A 19,992-nucleotide genomic window follows, 5' to 3' on the forward strand; every position below is an offset into this window, starting at 1 on the left:
ATGTGGTGAGTGGATGTGGATGTAGGTGGTGGGAGTGGTGGGTGATGGAGGTGGGATGGGTGTGGTAGTGGGATGGATGTGGTAGGGATTGGATATGTGGGGAGGGGATGGGTGTGATGAGGAGGGTGAGGGATGGGGGTTGTGGGAGGAGGGGGGAGAGGGATGGATATGGTGGAGGAAGAGAGGGATGGATGTAATGGAGGCGGAGAGGAATGGATGTGGTGGAGGTGGGGAGGAATGGATGTGGTGGAGGAGGAGAGGAATGGATGTGGTGGAGGAGGAGAGGGATGGATGTGCCGGGGGAAGGGAGGGACGGATGTGGCAGGGGAGGAGTGGACTGAGAGAGCAAGAAATGCCTGTGTCTCCTCTGCACATCTCCTTGCTCTAGTTCAGTTACCATGGTGATGTAATCTTTGCGCTCTGCTGTGCAATGCATTTGATCTCTCAGGGGAAAAAAAAGGCTATGTGCTCTCGTCCCCTTTCTCCTGTTTCCCTCCCTCCCCTCCTTCCCTCTCTGTCCCCCTGCTTCCCTGTCTCCTACCCTTCTTCCCTCTCTTCATCCTCTTTCCCTGTTGTTCTGTGAGGCTGCTGTTCTGTGAGGCTGTTCTGTGTGAGGCTGTTCTCTGAGGCTGTTCTGTCTGAGGCTAGTGTACTGTGAGGCTGTTCTGTATGAGGCTGCTGTTCTATTAGGCTGTTCTGTGTGAGGCTGTTTTTTGTGAGGCTGTTCTTTGTGAGGCTGTTCTGTGAGTGGAGTGGAGTTTATTTCCTCTCTCTTCTGGACTCTTCCAGTGAAAATTATTTATTTTGGCAAGCCCTGTCCAGGGTACTGGTCTGGGCCCAGCGTGCTGTGATATCCACACCGGTAATGACCTCCATCACTTTCCTTTGGATGCTGTACCAGCAGTGGAAGGTTGTAGCTTTATTTAGTTATTTCTCATTTGTCACATTTTCTCTAATCCTGGTCGTGTTCGCTCTACGTATTTGGGCCCGTGCCGTTTGCATGGCTGCTCTGTCTGAAGCGGCACACCCAGCTGCTGCAGTTTGCATTCTGCAGACTGCGCTGCACCAGAGGACCGTGCAGCTGGGGCAGCTGGAGCAGACGGCCTTGGTGCAGCCTGATCAGAGGAGCTGCTCTGTGTGGTGAGGCCAGTGTGCCAGATTTTTTTGAAAGATAAATTTTGGTGATCATCTTTAAAAACTTAATGTTCCTGGTTCGTATCAGTAACTAGCCCTGGAGCAGAACACACGTTGTACTGTCAATGTTGGGGTTTGATCCTGGGATAGTATTCTCTGTCATGGACATATGGGTTGAGGGGCTTTTCTCTTTGCTGATATGCGGTATGGTGTTTATGGGGCCTTAAAGATGTGATCTGTCTGAAATGGTGGCATACTGTCGGGGGGTATGGGAACCCTGAGTGCAGGTATTTACAGAAGCAGATGCCAGCCATGGGGCGGGAGTGGCCTGTAATGAGTGCATTTATTGGGGGGGGTGGGGGGGTATTAGGGTTAGGGTGCTTTAGAGATGGCGGTGGAGTAGAGAGTGTTGCTGTGCTGGGGGTGGTGGGTGGGGGGTTAGGGTTAGGGTGCTTTCGAGATGGCGGTGGTGTAGAGAGTGTTTCTGTGCTGGGGGGGTGGGGGGGGGTTAGGGTGCTTTAGAGATGGCGGTGGAGTAGAGAGTGTTGCTATGCTGGGGGGTGGGGGGGGTTAGGGTGCTTTAGAGATGGCGGTGGAGTAGAGAGTGTTGCTATGCTGGGGGGTGGGGGGGTTAGGGTGCTTTAGAGATGGCGGTGGAGTAGAGAGTGTTGCTATGCTGGGGGGTGGGGGGTTAGGGTGCTTTAGAGATGGCGGTGGAGTAGAGAGTGTTGCTGTGCGGGGGGTGGGGGGGGGTTAGGGTGCTTTCGAGATGGCGGTGGAGTAGAGAGTGTTGCTATGCTGGGGGGGGTTAGGGTGCTTTAGAGATGGCGGTGGAGTAGAGAGTGTTGCTGTGCTGGGGGGTGGGGGGTGGGGGGGTTAGGGTGCTTTCGAGATGGCGGTGGAGTAGAGAGTGTTGCTGTGCGGGGGGGGTGGGGGGGTTAGGGTTAGGGTGCTTTAGAGATGGCGGTGGAGTAGAGAGTGTTGCTGTGCTGGGGGGGTGGGTGGGGGGGGGTTAGGGTTAGGGTGCTTTCGAGATGGCGGTGGTGTAGAGAGTGTTTCTGTGCTGGGGGGTGGGGGGTTAGGGTTAGGGTGCTTTAGAGATGGCGGTGGAGTAGAGAGTGTTGCTGTGCTGGGGGGTGGGTGGGGGGGGTTCGGGTTAGGGTGCTTTCGAGATGGCGGTGGTGTAGAGAGTGTTTCTGTGCTGGGGGAGTGGGGGGTTAGGGTTAGGGTGCTTTAGAGATGGCGGTGGAGTAGAGAGTGTTGCTATGCTGGGGGGTGGGGGGTTAGGGTGCTTTAGAGATGGCGGTGGAGTAGAGAGTGTTGCTATGCTGGGGGGGTGGGGGGGTTAGGGTGCTTTAGAGATGGCGGTGGAGTAGAGAGTGTTGCTATGCTGGGGGGTGGGTGGGGGGGGGGTTAGGGTTAGGTGCTTTCGAGATGGCGGTGGAGTAGAGAGTGTTGCTATGCTGGGGGGGTTAGGGTTAGGGTGCTTTAGAGATGGCGGTGGAGTAGAGAGTGTTGCTGTGCTGGGGGGTTAGGGTGCTTTCGAGATGGCGGTGGTGTAGAGAGTGTTGCTATGCTGGGGGGGGTTAGGGTTAGGGTGCTTTAGAGATGGCGGTGGAGTAGAGAGTGTTGCTATGCTGGGGGGTGGGTGGGGGGGGGTTAGGGTTAGGGTGCTTTCGAGATGGCGGTGGAGTAGAGAGTGTTGCTATGCTGGGGGGGTTAGGGTTAGGGTGCTTTAGAGATGGTGGTGGAGTAGAGAGTGTTGCTATGCTGGGGGGGTGGGGGGGGTTAGGGTGCTTTAGAGATGGCGGTGGAGTAGAGAGTGTTGCTGTGGTGGGGGGGTGGGTGGGGGGGGTTAGGGTGCTTTAGAGATGGCGGTGGAGTAGAGAGTGTTGCTATGCTGGGGGGGTGGGGGGGGGTTAGGGTTAGGGTGCTTTAGAGATAGCGGTGGAGTAGAATGTTTCTATGCTGGGGGGGGTTAGGGTGCTTTAGAGATGGTGGTGGAGTAGAGAGTGTTGCTATGCTGGGGGGGTGGGGGGTTAGGGTGCTTTAGAGATGGCGGTGGAGTAGAGAGTGTTGCTATGCTGGGGGGGTGGGGGGGGTTAGGGTTAGGGTGCTTTAGAGATAGCGGTGGAGTAGAATGTTTCTATGCTGGGGGGGGTTAGGGTTAGGGTTAGGGTTAGGGTGCTTTAGAGATGGCGGTGGAGTAGAGAGTGTTGCTGTGTCACTCCCTTGCGGTTTCTCCTGGTCTGCTGTGCTACAGAGAGAGAAGGAAACAGGAAGTTTTAACACACCTCTCTTGTGTTTTCCTTTTGAAGAGAGCCAAGCCACGCCCACAGCAGTCTCACTCAAATTGTGACCTAGTGATCTGGATTAGTAATCTCCTGTGTGTGTGCCACCTTCCCCACCGACATTCTAGAACATCCTGTTACTCATTTTATTTCACTAACATCCAGTATAACTCCTCAATGTGACAGTTTAGAACAGTTCTGTACATACAATAAATTTTATCTAATTTAACTTCTGACGGGATGGGTTCCTGGAGTGGTAATGAGCGGTTTGGGGCCTACATTATGCACATTTGCATGTTTACTTTGTTCTCCGTGTATCACTCATTCCCATCCAAACTGGAGGGTAGATCCTGTTCTACCAGGTCCTGATGTCACTGCTTCAAGCCTTTTTTTAACATGGAAAAATAAACGTGAATCTTCCTCTCTGTGTGTGTTACCCCCCCCCCCCCCCCCCAAACTGTGCCCTGGCCTTAACCCCCCCCCCCTGTCACAGCAGATCCCTCCAGTGATGTAGACAGCACCAAATCCCCACATAAAAATTAAAAATGAAATAAAAATCATAAAGAGGAAGAGGAGGTCGGAACTCAAACTGCAGCGTGTTGGGGTTTTTGTGCCGACTGAATGGAAGTAGATGGTTTCACAGCTGGAACAGTGACCCGTGAATGTCTTTCTGGGCATGTGGGGGGCGGGGGGTGGGAGGGTGAGTCATTATGAGGTAATGATGAATCGTCGGATCTGTGCTGTGTTCTAACGCAGTCTGGTGTCCTTCAGATACAACGTGCTGGGTTTGGATCCAGGCTAATTTTCTGTGTATTTAATAAATAGTCCATCATTTGATCAGTACCTGGGCATCGGTACCAGTCCTAACATTGGGTTACTTTGTTTGGTGAACTGGGTTAAATCTGTGGGGTAAATTAGACGATAATCCTGCTGTACTCCACTCCACTCTCTGAGTTCGCAACAAAGTAAAAACTGGGGTCCTAAAAGTGTTTTTGTGCATCCATGTTCCAACTGAGAGGATCTGCCTGCATGACATTTACATAGAAGCAAATTTTCATTACGGTTCATTATTATATAGAAGCTCATTTACATTGCATTCCACCACTACATAGAAGCAGCTTGCGCAGATTCCATTTTACATTGTTTTTTTTGGCTGGACCGCAACAGCGGAGCCAGTCCTACAAACGCGAATGTCTGTGACTGACTGACTGAGTGAGTGAGTGATGAAGTTACACCATCGGTCGGCCGCGTTATGAAATTACACCATTGGTTGACTATGTAATCTTAGGGTTGTAGCTAGGTAAGCTGTTTATCTGGACTTAGTTGAGTAGGCACAAGTGCAAAAACTATTGCTTGTTTTATTTGCATAGACTGCTTTGTTGCTGTTTTTGTTGTGTCAATCAGATTAACCTACAGGGTCCAAGTTAAACTACGTGGTCGTTCCCTGCACTTGGAACTGTACTTCCCTCTAGGGTTTTCAACACACTTGTTCCTGGTTATGGTTATACACTTTGTTGTACATCGCTCTGGATAAGAGCGTCTGCCAAATGCCTGTAATGTAATGTAATGTTTGGCCGCGTCACGTGTGTTAGGTCCAGCCAAATAGGCCTACTAGGTTTTAACCTGGTCTTGTTACTATAGCAATTCAGGTTCAATATTTTACTCAATGGTGCAATAGTGCCCCAGCTAGGAATCAAACCTACAACCTTTCAGTTACGAAGATCTGTTCCCACACTGCACCCCCTGGTGCCTCGAATGAGTAATACATGTCAGAATTGAACCGGAGCTGTAAGAGCTGAGCCGGTAATGTGAGAATGATTATGAGGTCACAGAGAGAGGCTGTGCTTGACAGCTCCCCCTAGCTGACATGGTTGGTAGCACTGGGGTATATCTGGTCTTTTGGAATGTTCTGCCGTCTTTTGGTTTTTGAATTTTGGATTACATTGGGACAAACAAACTGTGGTTTGGTATCTTCTTTCATTAACTTCTTATGTGACTGTCCACGTCTGTAAGCTTTGTTAATTGTTTTAAGGTAGTTGACCCTTATCTTTAGATTGGAGGTGAATACTTGTTGTAATTTTTTAAAATTTTCTGCTTGTGAATTGTACATTTTGATGAAGGTTGATCCAACAGTTTGGTCTACTATGAACAAATTATGCAATTTTATAGATATTTTTTAGAATAATTACCAGATGAAATCAAATAAATATATTTCATATGTTGGATAAGTGACTGGTCTTAACTGTTGATGCACTTGCACTTGCACTGACCGAATGTCAGTATTCAGAGTGCTGAACGTCATACAAGGGTTTTGATGGTTAAAACTGCTGGGTTTTGAAAATGAAACATATTTTACATAATCTTCTCCTTGTTGACAGTTTATTTGAAACAAGTTGTTTCACATTTCACTCGTTTATATTTGTAGTGGAGTGTGTGTATCTTGGGGGTGCCTGTTGTGTGCTTTTATAATTAAGTGAACACTTATACAGTTGTGACATACTGTAGTCAATTTATTTTAATATGCATTTAGTGTTTAATCTGTATGTGGTTTATGCAACAATGGTTGAGTGACAAGTGCTGTATTTAATTTATTTTGTGGCATTTGCTTGCATTGTAAAACTCAAAATAACTCTTAATGCTTATATAATCTGTGAGCGGTTTTGATCAGTTTTCAGGCGTTATAGCTGGACTAACGCCCCCCTGTTTTCTCCCTGCAGGGGCGACATGTCAAAACCGGGCAGCTGGCCGCCATCAAGGTCATGGATGTCACAGAGGTAACGGCCCCTTTACCCAGAATGCATTGCTGTGGGCATGATAGAAGGAGCTGGATTGCTTAGTATGTTTGGTGATCTGAACCTGAAGTTCTAGAGAAATGTGTCTTTGTGCTCTCTTTCCTCAGAACAATTCTCAGAAAAAAACATTCTCCTGTGTTTGTTCTAGAATACTAGAATAAAAAAACATTTGTACATGTACAAGCAGCACATAATATTAAAATGAGTTTCCAGTGCAATCTGTAAGTATTTGGGTGGTGACACAGTTTTTATTGTATTGGCTCTAACACTTTGTATTTTACATTACATTACAGGCATTTAGCACACGCTCTTATCCAGAGCGACTTACTTAACTTTTTACATAGCATTTACATCCATTTATACAGCTGGATATATACTGAAGCAATGTAGGTTAAGTACCCATTTTACTACACTGCCGCAATTTGAAATGAAACAGTATATATATGACTATGAAGTTATGTTGCAGACTGTCAGCTTTAATTTGAGTGTATTATGTGGATCATATTGGTATTACATCCCCTTTTATATTTTATACTTCTGTTGTTTTCCCATCTTCGGGGAACAAAAGTAATTGGACAGTGGACTGCTCGGCTGTTTCTTGGTCTGCTGCGTTTTGTTGCATCATTAGTTCATGCACATTAAAGCTAATGAAAGGTCTGGAGTTGATTCCAGGTGTGGAATTTGCATGTGGAGTCTGTTGTTGTTGTCTCCCAACATGAAGACCAAAGAAGCATCAATGCCAGTAAAGCAGGCCATCATGAGGCTGAGAAATTGGGCCTCATCTTTTACGAGTGCTTCTTGAGCACCTCTGCAATGTGTTAGCAGCCCTTTCTGTTGGTTATTACACATTATGCAGCAGCAAGAAGCTCAAATTTGGCCTTTTCAGAAACAACCGGCCTGCCGTCTGCCTGTGTGCAAGTGGAACTAATTTACTTGCTCAAAATCAGGGCTACGCTCAACTCCATATTGAGGCAAAAGTTGAATTTTAATTTCTTTAAAAAAACAAAACCGAGGGCTAGAATGGAAAGAAAACAGCTGCACTTAATCTCACATTTGTAAGTATTTTTTAAATGAGGTTTAAGATTTGGCCTAAATTTAGGAATTAGTCTTTTTTATTATTACAGCAAATTTTTCAGGCTTCCATACTTATGTAGTCATATACAGACTGTTTGAACGCAAGCCATGTAACTGAGGCAGATGTCCATGAAAAGTATTCCTTGTGATGTGGTTAACTTGGTTCCAGTTTGTTCTCATTACTCTAAATGTCTGTGCGTTTCCCAGTGCAGTCAGTGGTTAACAGCACAGAGCAGGGGGAAGCTCTACTGGTCAATAAGCCCCAAACTAATGGCTCATTAGAGACTGGAGCATAAACCATGTTAGAATATTAATCACTTTTGTTCTTCATGAAATAATGCCCTCATGTACCGGGCTAAAGATCCTACCTCCCTGTCTCTTATGTGTGTTCTACATGTACCGAGCTAATGATCCTGCCTCCCTGTCTTTTATATGTGTTTTTAGGATGAAGAGGAGGAAATTAAATTGGAGATTAATATGCTGAAGAAGTATTCACATCACAGAAACATTGCTACATACTACGGTGCTTTCATCAAGAAGAGCCCCCCAGGACACGATGACCAGCTATGGGTGAGTGAACCCCTACCCCCCAATAAGACATACACACTCTCTCTCGCTCTCACACACACACACACACACACACTGTTCTTGTGTGAGTGTGCACACCTGTACATAAACTTGTCGGTAATTGTCTAGTTAACACTCTGTCCCTCCCTGTCCCTCTCCCTCTCTCCCTCTCTCTCCCACCTCCCCCCTCCCCTCTCCCTCTCTCTCCCCTCTCCCCCTCTCTCCCACCCCCTCCCCTCTCTCTCCCCACACCTCCCTCCTCTCCCTCTCTCTACCACCCGCCCCTCTCTCTCTCTCTCTCTCCCTCTCTCTTCCACCCCCCTGTAGTTGGTGATGGAGTTCTGTGGAGCTGGTTCCATCACAGATCTGGTGAAGAACACTAAGGGGAACACGCTGAAGGAGGACTGGATCGCCTACATCTCTAGAGAGATCCTGCGTGTGAGCGCCGTCTCGTTCCTAATCTCTCTTCTCTCTCTTATGCTTCTCTTCCCTCCCCACTTCTCTCTTCCTTCTCTTCCCTCCCCACTTCTCTCTTCCTTCTCTTCCTTCCCCACTTCTCTCTCTCTCTCTTCTATCTGATTTCTCCTTTCTCTTCTCCCTCCTCAGGGGCTGGCCCACCTGCACGCTCACCATGTCATCCACCGAGACATCAAGGGTCAAAACGTGTTGCTGACCGAGAATGCCGAGGTCAAGCTGGGTGAGTCTCTGCCCTTCCCAACAGCCATGCCCACCCTGACCTCACTGTCATACAGTTAAACCAGAATGCAGAGCCATGCCCACCCTGACCTCACTGTCATACAGTTAAACCAGAATGCAGAGCCATGCCCACCCTGACCTCACTGTCATACAGTTAAACCAGAATGCAGAGCCATGCCCACCCTGACCTCACTGTCATACAGTTAAACCAGAGTGCAGAGCCATGCCCACCCTGACATCAGTTTCATATGTTAATCTGAATTCACATCCATAAGCACATTACACATTACATCAGTGACTGGCTGAGAGTGACCTGTGGGCGTGGTTTAAGCTGCTGGCTCAGTGACTGGCTGAGAGTGACCTGTGGATGTGGTTTTAGCTGGCTCTGTGACTGGCTAAATGACCTGTGGGCGTGGTTTAGGCTGCTGGCTCAGTGACTGGCTGAAAGTGACCTGTGGGTGTGGTTTAGGCTGCTGGCTCACTGACTGGCTGAGAGTGACCTTTGGGTGTGGTTTAGGCTGCTGGCTCACTGACTGGCTGAGAGTGACCTGTGGGTGTGGTTTAGGCTGCTGGCTCACTGACTGGCTGAGAGTGACCTGTGGGTGTGGTTTAGGCTGCTGGCTCACTGACTGGCTGAGAGTGACCTGTGGGTGTGGTTTAGGCTGCTGGCTCACTGACTGGCTGAGAGTGACCTGTGGGTGTGGTTTAGGCTGCTGGCTCACTGACTGGCTGAGAGTGACCTTTGGGTGTGGTTTAGGCTGCTGGCTCACTGACTGGCTGAGAGTGACCTGTGGGTGTGGTTTAAGGTGCTGGCTCACTGACTGGCTGAGAGTGACCTGTGGGTGTGGTTTAGGCTGCTGGCTCACTGAATGGCTGAGAGTGACCTGTGGGTGTGGTTTAGGCTGCTGGCTCATTGACTGGCTGAGAGTGACCTGTGGGTGTGGTTTAGGCTGCTGGCTCACTGACTGGCTGAGAGTGACCTGTGGGTGTGGTTTAGGCTGCTGGCTCACTGACTGGCTGAGAGTGACCTGTGGGCGTGTCTTGCAGTGGACTTTGGCGTGAGTGCGCAGCTAGACAGGACGGTGGGCAGGAGGAACACCTTCATCGGCACACCCTACTGGATGGCCCCCGAGGTCATCGCCTGTGATGAGAACCCAGACGCCACATATGACTATCGAGTAAGAAACACGCATACACGCATGCACATTGCAGACACACACACACACGCTTCTCCATTACATTACATTTATTTAGCAGACGCTTTTATCCAAAGCGACCTACAAAAGTGAATATCAAGCTCATTGTAACTACAAAACACAGTTTCGATAAGGTACATACTCATTTTGTATAGTTATTCATAGCCAAGAACATTATTCTGACCTAACTTTTGCTAAGTCAAACTACAGAGAAGAACAAGCTTCAACATTAGGATGATAATACAAATTACAATAAGTGCTGGAATGGAGGTAGATGTAACATGAGTGGCATGAAAGGGGACAGGGAGGTAGCTCCGTGAGAGAGATGAACTGAAATGGTAAATGGACTGCATTTATATAGCGCTTTTATCCAAAGCGCTTTAAATGGTAAATGGTAAATGGACTGCATTTATATAGCGCTTTTATCCAAAGCGCTTTACAATTGATGCCTCTCATTCGCCGGAGCAGTTAGGGGTTAGGGGTTAGGTGTCTTGCTCAAGGACACTTCGACATGCCCAGGGCGGGGTTTGAACCGGCAACCCTCCGACTGCCAGACAATCGGTCTTACCTCCTGAGCTATGTCGCCGCTTTACAATTGATGTCTCTCATTCACCCATTCACACACACACTCACACACCAACGGTGAAAGGCTGCCATGCAAGGTACCAATCAGCTCGTTGGGAGCAATTAGGGGTTAGGTATCTTGCTCAGGGACACTTCGACATGGCCCAGGGCGGGGGATCGAACCGGCAACCCTCCGACTGCCAGACAACTGCTCTTACCTCCTGAGCTATGTTGTCCCCAAGGTGCTGCATGCACATGCATCTGCCGCTACGCGGTGTCAGCAGCTCTCAGCCTGTGTGTGACGCAGTCTCACCACCACTGCTCTCTTGCAGAGTGACTTGTGGTCGTGTGGAATTACAGCCATTGAAATGGCGGAGGGAGCTCCACGTAAGTAAAGCCCTTTAGTTTGTCTGTTGGTCTGACTCTTTCAGTGCTTTTCCATCTTCTTTCATCCCTCTCTTTCTGCTGTCCTCCTTCTGCATACCTTTTATGTCTCCTGTCAGTCCCTCCTCTCAACTCCTCTGTGTTCATTTCCTCAAGTCTTTCCCCAGTTGATGATCAGTGTGCGTTTGATTTGGTCTTTCACCTGTTGATCTGTAAGCATTTGCTCTGGTCTTCTGCCTGCTGATCTGTGTGTGTTTGCTCTTGTCTTCCAGCTCTCTGTGACATGCACCCAATGAGAGCCCTTTTCCTCATTCCCAGAAACCCTCCACCAAGACTCAAGTCTAAGAAGTGGTGAGCGTGTGCTGTGGTTCAGCTACAGCATTACATTGCATTGCATTACATTAATTAGACTACACTACATTACATTACATTACATTAGACTACACTACACTACATTAGACTACACTATATTACATTACATTAGACTACACTGCACTACATTAGACTACACTACATTACATTAGACTACACTACATTACATTACATTAGACTACACTACACTACATTAGACTACACTATTACATTACATTAGACTACACTACATTACATTACATTAGACTACACTACACTACATTACATTACATTCGACTACACTACATTACATTACACTACACTGCACTACATTACATTACGTGACATTGCATTGCCTTGGATGCCAGAGCGGAGTGGTGGAGCTGGAGTGTAGCAGAGCAGAGTGGTGGAGCAGGAGTGTAGCAGAGCAGAGTGGTGGAACAGGAGTGTAGCAGAGCAGAGTGGTGGAGCTGGCATGTAGCAGAGCAGAGTGGTGGAGCAGGAGTGTAGCAGAGCGAGTGTGAGCGTGTAGCAGAGCGGAGTGGTGGAGCTGGTGTGTAGCAGATGGTGGAGCTGGTGTAGCAGAGCTGGTGTGTAGCAGAGCGGAGTGGTGAGCGGGTGTAGCAGAGCGTGGTGGACGGAGTGTAGCAGAGCGAGTGGTGGAGCTGGTGTAGCAGAGCAGAGTGGTGGACAGGGTGTAGCAGAGCGAGTGTGGAGCTGGTTGTAGCAGAGCGGAGTGGTGGAGCTGGTGTGTAGCAGAGCGGAGTGGTGGAGCTGGCGTGTAGCAGAGCGGAGTGGTGTAGCAGAGCGGAGTGGTGGAGCAGGAGTGTAGCAGAGCAGAGTGGTGGAACAGGAGTGTAGCAGAGCAGAGTGGTGGAGCTGGCATGTAGCAGAGCAGAGTGGTGGAGCAGGAGTGTAGCAGAGCGGAGTGGTGGAGCTGGTGTGTAGCAGAGCGGAGTGGTGGAGCTGGTGTGTAGCAGAGCGGAGTGGTGGAGCTGGAGTGTAGCAGAGCGGAGTGGTGTAGCAGAGTGGAGTGGTGGAGCTGGTGTGTAGCAGAGTGGAGTGGTGGAGCTGGAGTGTAGCAGAGCGGAGTGGTGGAGCTGGCGTGTAGCATAGCGGAGTGGTGGAGCTGGCGTGTAGCAGAGCGGAATGGTGGAGCTGGCGTGTAGCAGAGCGGAGTGGTGGAGCTGGCGTGTAGCAGAGCGGAGTGGTGTAGCAGAGCGGAGTGGTGGAGCTGGCGTGTAGCAGAGCGGAGTGGTGGAGCTGGAGTATAGCAGAGCGGAGTGGTGTAGCAGAGCGGAGTGGTGGAGCTGTTGTGTAGCAGAGTGGAGTGGTGGAGCTGGTGTGGAGCAGAGCGGAGTGGTGGAGCTGGAGTGTAGCAGAGCGGAGTGGTGGAGCTGGCATGTAGCAGAGCGGAGTGGTGGAGCTGGAGTATAGCAGAGCGGAGTGGTGTAGCAGAGCGGAGTGGTGGAGCTGGTGTGTAGCAGAGTGGAGTGGTGGAGCTGGTATGGAGCAGAGCGGAGTGGTGGAGCTGGAGTGTAGCAGAGCGGAGTGGTGGAGCTGGCGTGTAGCAGAGCGGAGTGGTGGAGCTGGTGTGTAGCAGAGCGGAGTGGTGGAGCTGGAGTGTAGCAGAGCAGAGTGGTGGAACAGAGCGGAGTGGTGTAGCAGAGCAGAGTGGTGGAGCTGGAGTGGAGCAGAGCGGAGTGGTGGAGCTGGAGTGTAGCAGAGCGGAGTGGTGGAGTTGGTGTGTAGGGCTGAATCATGTCCTGTAGGTAGGTGGAGGCTGTCCTGTTGGCTGCAGCGTAGGCCAAAGTCAGGAATTTGAACCTGATCATGATAGCGTGTGGTAGCCAGTGGAGTGGCCTCAGCAAAGGAGTGTGAGAACTTCAGAAGGTTGTAGGCAAGTTAGGCAGCCAAGTTTTGGATGACTTGTAGTGACTGTATGGCCCAGGTTGATAGGCTTGCAAGAACGCTGTTGCAGTAACCTAGACATGGGATTACCATGGTTTGAACGAGTAGCTTGGTGGAGTACTTGGTTAGTATATGCTGGAGAGGTTTGATCCTAACAGTGTTACTGTGGTTTTGCTGTGGTTGGTCCACTTGTCTGGTTGCAATTGGTTGAAACTTATAGTTGCACAGCTATGACTGATTGAGACTGCTAGGTTAGTTAAACATAACATAACATAATGACAAGAACAGGCCAGTTAGTCGAACAATGCTCACGATTTTTCTGACTAAATTGTACCTAGTGCTCTGATTACCTACAGGCTAGATTGTATGGCTATTCTTCTATTGTATTCCTACGTGAACCAGCTTGTCTGAATGCGCCAGATTATCTCCTACGTGAGCACCGGGAAGGCAACATACCTTACGGATTCTTTTGCGTGTGAAAGTTGTCAGTGACACTCCACCAGTATCTTGCTTGTTCTGAATGGCTGGATACTGCTGTTGCATATTCTACATGTATCACACTGCCTGTTAAATATTTAAAGGATTTTCCCCCCATAGAGTTTTTTAGAATATGTTGTTCTTAGTCCTTATTATAAAGGTATTGTAGTAGTATACATGCAGAGCAGGTCCTTTCTTTGTTGATGTAAGACATATTAAAGTGAAGGCAAATAAAAAACATTTCTTGTCAACTCATTCAGCTTGGGTTCTGTTTGGAATTAACTATAATGGAATCAGTATATTTGTTGAATGCTTTCATGAGGCCGTAATCACTGATTGACAGTCAAGTAAACGCTGAAACACACAATCTCTGAAACACTTATTTTGTTTGCTTCCTCATCATGGTGCACTTTTCTCTGATATTTGAAATGATCCACGTGTTTAGCTTTTGCAGCCCTACATTCTCTGGCTGCACAGTTCCTCAGCCCTTTATATCCTGAGTATCAGAAACACTTTCAAAACATGCTCGTTATTTCCCCAATTGTCAGAGACTCAGAATCTGACATCATTAAATTCTCCCTCATAGTTTGCTCTACATTTTTTTGAATGCATCACTTTATTGGCTGTTGTGTGTGAGCACAAAAATGGCTACAATGCAGGGAAAGAGGGGGAAAGAGGGGGGCATACCTGTCTCTCTGTTAGTCCTGGAATGACCCTGCTGGCACAGTGTTGAGTTCTACTGCAAGTTCTGACAGAGGCTTTATGCCTAAAAATGAACATAAAGATACATTTACTCACCTGACCTTGCCTCTTCCTCCTCCTACTTAGGTCCAAGAAGTTCTTCAGCTTCATTGAGGGCTGCCTGGTGAAAAATTACACCCAGCGCCCCCCCACAGAACAGCTGCTGAAGCACCCCTTCATCCGGGACCAGCCCAACGAGAGACAGGTTCGCATCCAGCTCAAGGACCACATTGATCGCACCCGCAAGAAGAGAGGGGAGAAAGGTGAGTCACATGACCTGTTCCAGCAGAAGTGATTAGGGGGGGGGCTTAGTCACTTGACTACAGGGGTGTAATATGATCTGCTAGAACTGCTCATGTTTGAGGGAGGTGGGTTCGTGTGTTGGCCGCACCTGGGATAAATGTTGCAGGAATGTTGTGGAAAAGTTGACTGGATGTTACCCATGGTGCTCTTGCTCTCCTGCAGATGAGACAGAATATGAGTACAGTGGGAGTGAGGAAGAGGAGGAGGAGGCCCCTGAGCAGGAGGGGGAGCCCAGGTACCCCAATGCCAACACCAGTACCCCAATGCCAATCATTGGGTTTCATAAGTGCAAACTGGTCAAATGCCAGTTGAATGCCAAAAATAAGAGTTTGTTGAGATTTATGTGCAACTAATTAAAAAATGAAACTGTTTTACTGCCCATGCCCCGCCCCCTGCCCCACCCCGGCCCATGCCCTGCCCCTGCCCCACCCTGGCCCATGCCCCGCCCCCTGCCCCACCCTGGCCCATGCCCCGCCCCCTGCCCCACCCCTGCCCATGTTCCGCCCCTGCCCATGCCCACCCCCTGCCCCACCCCTGCCCATGCCCCATCCCCTGCCCTACCCCTGCCCATGCTCTGCCCCACCCCCACCCATGCCCCACCCCTTGCCCCACTCCGCCCCTGCCCCGCCCTCCCTGCAGCTCCATCGTGAACGTCCCGGGGGAGTCCACCCTGCGCAGAGACTTCATCCGCCTGCAGCAGGAGAACAAGGAGCGGTCGGAGGCGCTGCGCCGACAGCAGCTCCTGCAGGAGCAGCAGCTCCGCGAGCAGGAGGAGTACAAGCGCCAGCTGCTGGCTGAGAGGCAGAAGCGCATTGAGCAGCAGAAGGAGCAGCGGCGGCGGCTGGAGGAGGTCAGGGTTGGGCTAGGTTATACAGGCAGTGATCTGTGCTGGGTTATACAGGCAGTGATCTGTGTGGGTTCTACAGGAAGTGCCCTATGCTGGGTTCTACAGGCAGTGCCCTGTGCTGGGTTCTACAGGCAGTGATCTGTGCTGGGTTCTACAGACAGTGCTCTGTGCTGGGTTCTACAGGCACTGCTCTGTGCTGGGTTCTACAGGCAGTGATCTGTGCTGGCTTATACAAGCAACACCCTGTGTGCTGGGTTATACAGTGCGTGTGTGTGTGTTTGTGTCTGTGTTTCATTCTGTGTGCATGTTTGTGTTTCGTTGTGTGTGCTTGTCTGTGTTTCGGTGTGCGTGTGTGCTGTGTTTCGGTGTGTGTGTGTCTGTGTGTCAGTGTGTGTGTGTCTGTGTTTTGGTGTGTGCTGTGTTTCGGTGTGTCTGTGCGTGTCCGTGTTTTGGTGTGTGCGTGTGTGTGTGCTGTGTTTCTGTGTGTGTGTGTGCTCTCCTCTGTTTCTTTTGCTGTATTAAATCCTCCCACAAGCCCTCGGCTGCTGAAAGTCTTCATTTATTGGCAGGCCCAGGCCTGACTAATAGAGACAGTGTGCTATTGCTGGTTCTCCCACTCTTACCAAGTGTTCAGGCATGAGATGGAAATAAAGGACAAAAATGAAGTTGACAGAAGGAAGAGTTTCTCATCACAGAGATCAGTGTTTCATTGCAAAGTTCAGTACACCTGCTCCAGTATCATGTTTATATAGATCAGTGGTGTCAAACTCGTGCCATGGAGGGCCGTGTGTATGCAGGTTTTCATTCCAACCAATTAATGCTGCCTTAATTGAGTCCAATTACTCATTCAGCCATATGCGTTTAACTGCATTGAAGCACAGAATATAAGAAAATTTTTATTTAGACAATGCGGGTCACCATAGACGTCGGGTCACCATTGTGCACAAACCTGCATCCCTAATTCAGCAAATAATTTAACTAATTATATAATCAAGATCTGAGGCTGGAATGAAAACCTGCATACACACGGCCCTCCATGGCATGAGTTTGACACCACTGATATAGATGGTCTTTGGTTATTCTTTTTCTCTGTTACGGTTCCCTGTTCTGACTGCTCATGAGGTTAACCTTAGCGCTGGAAAGTCTGAGAACCCTTGGTGTGATATTATGTACATAATGTATTCTTTGAGTGGTCTTTCAATTGACACAGCTCCTGATTTCAAGGGCTGAACTCTATCTGACCCATGCTCTCTGTCGCCCCCTGCTGGTGGACCACAGCAACAGCGGCGTGAGCGTGAGGTGAGGCGGCAGCAGGAGAGGGAGCAGCGGAGGAGGGAGCAGGAGGAGAAGAGGCGCATGGAGGAGATGGAGCGCAGGCGCAAGGAGGAGGAGGAGCGCAGGAGGGCCGAGGAGGAGAAGAGGAGATCTGACCGCGAGCAGGTACTGTCCTGAGAGGTAGCACCCAATGAGCAGGCAGGGGCGGGGCCTGAGGGATAGCACCCAATGAGCAGGCAGGGGCGGGGCCTGAGGGATAGCACCCAATGAGCAGGCAGGTACCAAACAAGGGGGTCGGTTCTGAGGGGTAGTGCCCAATGAGCAGGCAGGGGTGGGTCCTGAGGAGTAGCGCCCAATGAGCAGGCAGGGGCGGGTCCTGAGGGGTAGCGCCCAATGAGCAGGCAGGGGCGGGTCCTGAGGGGTAGCGCCCAATGAGCAGGCAGGGGCGGGTCCTGAGGGGTAGCACCCAATGAGCGGGCAGGTACTATCCTGAGGGGTAGCACCCAATGAGCAGGCAGGGGCAGGTCCTGAGGGGTAGCGCCCAATGAGCAGGTGGGTGGGTCCTGAGGGGTAGCACCCAATGAGCAGGCAGGTACTATCCTGAGGGGTAGCACCCAATGAGCAGGCAGGGGCGGGTCCTGAGGGGGTAGCACCCAATGAGCAGGCTGGTACTATCCTGAGGGGTAGCACCCAATGAGCAGGCAGGGGCGGGTCCTGAGGGGTAGCGCCCAATGAGCAGGCAGGGGCGGGTCCTGAGGGGTAGCACCCAATGAGCAGGTAGGTACTATCCTGAGGGGTAGCACCCAATGAGCAGGCAGGGGCAGTCCCTGCAAGCAGGTAGCAAGGAGAGGGCAGGTACCCTAACCCTAACCTACCCCCCAGGTAGCACTGTGCTTCCCCCTGTCTGTCAGGGGGGCAGGGTCTTCTTTGCTTTGTCTTACCTTTGCTCATATGCAGCAGTAGGCTATTGGATAGTAGTAGTAGTAGCAGAAGTAGTAGGAGCAGTAGTAGTAGTAGCAGGAGCAGTAGCAGTAGTAGTAGCAGCAGTAGCAGTAGTAGTAGCAGGAGCAGTAGTAGTAGCAGCAGTAGCAGGAACAGTAGCAGAAGTAGTAGGAGCAGTAGTAGTAGTAGCAGTAGCAGTAGTAGTAGCAGGAGCAGTAGCAGTAGCAGTAGTAGTAGCAGGAGCAGTAGTCGTAGCAGTAGTAGCAGGAGCAGTGGCAGTAGTAGTAGCAGCAGTAGCAGTAGTAGTAGCAGCAGTAGCAGGAGCAGTAGCAGTAGTAGTAGTAGCAGTAGTATTAGCAGTAGCAGTAGTAGTAGCAGGAGCAGTAGCAGTAATAGTAGTAGCAGGAGTAGTAGCAGTAGCAGTAGTAGTAGTAGCAGGAGCAGTAGCAGTAGTAGGAGCAGTAGTATTAGCAGTAGCAGTAGTAGTAGCAGGAGCAGTAGTAGCTGGAGCAGTGGCAGTAGTAGTAGCAGAAGTAGTAGGAGCAGTAGTCTTTGCGGGCGGCACTGTAGTATAGTGGGTAAGAAACTGGTCTTGTAACCTAAAGCTCTCAAGTTTGATTCCCGGGTCGGGCACTGCTGTTGTACCCTTGAGCAAGGTACTTGAATTGCTAACATTGCTAACTTGCATTGCTTCTGTATACTGTATACCCAGCTGTATAAATGGATGTAAATGCTTTGTAAAAGTGGTGTAAGTTACTCTGGATAAGAGTGTCTGCTAAATGCCTTTAATGTAATGTTTTACTGATTGTATGGTTTTAAATTTCCTATACTGCACTGAACACCTCAATTCAAATGGATGTAAAAGAGCCATCAAGTTCAGGGACCAGCAGCGATGAAGAAGGGTTTGGGTGCTATACATGTACCATATGAGGTAGACATTGTAAACATGCTGTAACTGTTCAGAAGCTGTGGGAACCATGTAGCGCTTGCATAGAATAAAAAAACCTGATCAGAGCAAAAATGAATACTTCCCCAGTGCCTGATACTGATGCAGTGCTGTGACCATCACCAGCACCGCCTCACGCAGAGATGGAGAGATGCATGATGGAGAGGTAGAGCACAGGGTCTTCTGACAGGATGGAGAGGTGAAGCACAGGCTCATCTGGGATGATGGAGAGGTGGAGCACAGGCTCATCTGGCATGATGGAGAGGTGAAGCACAGGCTCATCTGACAGGATGGAGAGGTGAAGCACAGGCTCATCTGGGATGATGGAGAGGTGGAGCACAGGCTCATCTGGCATGATGGAGAGGTGAAGCACAGGCTCATCTGGGATGATGGAGAGGTGGAGCACAGGCTCATCTGGGATGATGGAGAGGTGGAGCACAGGCTCATCTGGCATGATGGAGAGGTGGAGCACAGGCTCATCTGGCATGATGGAGAGGTGAAGCACAGGCTCATCTGGGATGATGGAGAGGTGGAGCACAGGGTCATCTGGCATGATGGAGAGGTGAAGCACAGGCTCATCTGGGATGATGGAGAGGTGGAGCACAGGGTAATCTGGCATGATGGAGAGGTGGAGCACAGGCTCATCTGGGATGATGGAGAGGTGAAGCACAGGCTCATCTGGGATGATGGAGAGGTGGAGCACAGGGTAATCTGGCATGATGGAGAGGTGGAGCACAGGGTAATCTGTGGTGTTCCTGTGATTGATTGACAGGAGTATATTCGTCGGCAGCTGGAGGAGGAACAGAGGCATCTGGAGATCCTGCAGCAGCAACTGCTCCATGAACAGGCCATGCTACTGGTAAAATCCTCTACATAATTATACACCACTCTACATACTTATTCACTGCAGTGCATACGTATACACTGCTCTACATACTTATACACTGCACTGCATACTTATACACTGCTCTAAATTCTTATACACTGCATACTCGTACACTGCACTACATACTTATACACTGCACTACATACCTATACACCACACTACATACTTATACACCGCTCTACATACTTATACACTGCACTGCATACTTATACAGTGCACTACATACTTATACACTGCTCTGCGTACTTATACACTGCTCTACATACCTATACACTGCACTACATACTTATACACTGCTAAAAAGTTTACAACACTGCATTATCCTTTAATTTCAGCTGTGTTTACATCATTCAAAACGTCTTATCTTTTAGCACAAGACAGGGAATTAATTGTTAGGGTTAGGTAATCACCACCATCCCTGCGGTCATTCACCGGTGTTTTTGTCTCATGGGTTTTCCGTTAATGTTTGGATCTGACACTCATTAAATAGCTGAAACATTCATCTCAGTAGTTTCAAATGAAATGTATTTGATATATGTGATTCCTAAAACTGTAAAGAAACTATTCTTCCCAGTTTTAAGGTAGTTAAATGTGTGGCTTTTCCCGATCCAGCCA

The 19,992-nt window shown here is 49.5% G+C and overlaps 1 protein-coding gene across 8 annotated transcripts in view; it reads left to right on the top strand.

Annotated features, from left to right (window-relative positions):
• LOC135251920 (mitogen-activated protein kinase kinase kinase kinase 4-like) overlaps positions 1 to 19,992 on the top strand; it is a 64,445-nt gene that overhangs the window by 14,384 nt on the left and 30,069 nt on the right. For 7 of the 8 annotated variants that reach the window (XM_064329797.1, XM_064329798.1, XM_064329790.1 and 4 more), the window contains exons 3-14: positions 6,143 to 6,199; positions 7,736 to 7,861; positions 8,186 to 8,296; positions 8,465 to 8,555; positions 9,602 to 9,732; positions 10,647 to 10,701; positions 10,971 to 11,049; positions 14,266 to 14,441; positions 14,644 to 14,716; positions 15,121 to 15,331; positions 16,607 to 16,768; positions 19,264 to 19,350. In XM_064329797.1, coding sequence (XP_064185867.1) covers positions 6,143 to 6,199; positions 7,736 to 7,861; positions 8,186 to 8,296; positions 8,465 to 8,555; positions 9,602 to 9,732; positions 10,647 to 10,701; positions 10,971 to 11,049; positions 14,266 to 14,441; positions 14,644 to 14,716; positions 15,121 to 15,331; positions 16,607 to 16,768; positions 19,264 to 19,350 — 1,359 coding nt within the window. Of the gene's footprint in view, positions 1 to 6,142; positions 6,200 to 7,735; positions 7,862 to 8,185; positions 8,297 to 8,464; positions 8,556 to 9,601; positions 9,733 to 10,646; positions 10,702 to 10,970; positions 11,050 to 14,265; positions 14,442 to 14,643; positions 14,717 to 15,120; positions 15,332 to 16,606; positions 16,769 to 18,581; positions 18,691 to 19,263; positions 19,351 to 19,992 lie in introns of those variants that run through there. The other variant, XM_064329799.1, reaches the window with a different exon arrangement.

Source organism: Anguilla rostrata, chromosome 3, assembly GCF_018555375.3.
Source record: "Anguilla rostrata isolate EN2019 chromosome 3, ASM1855537v3, whole genome shotgun sequence".
Classification (NCBI taxonomy): Eukaryota; Metazoa; Chordata; class Actinopteri; order Anguilliformes; family Anguillidae; genus Anguilla; species Anguilla rostrata.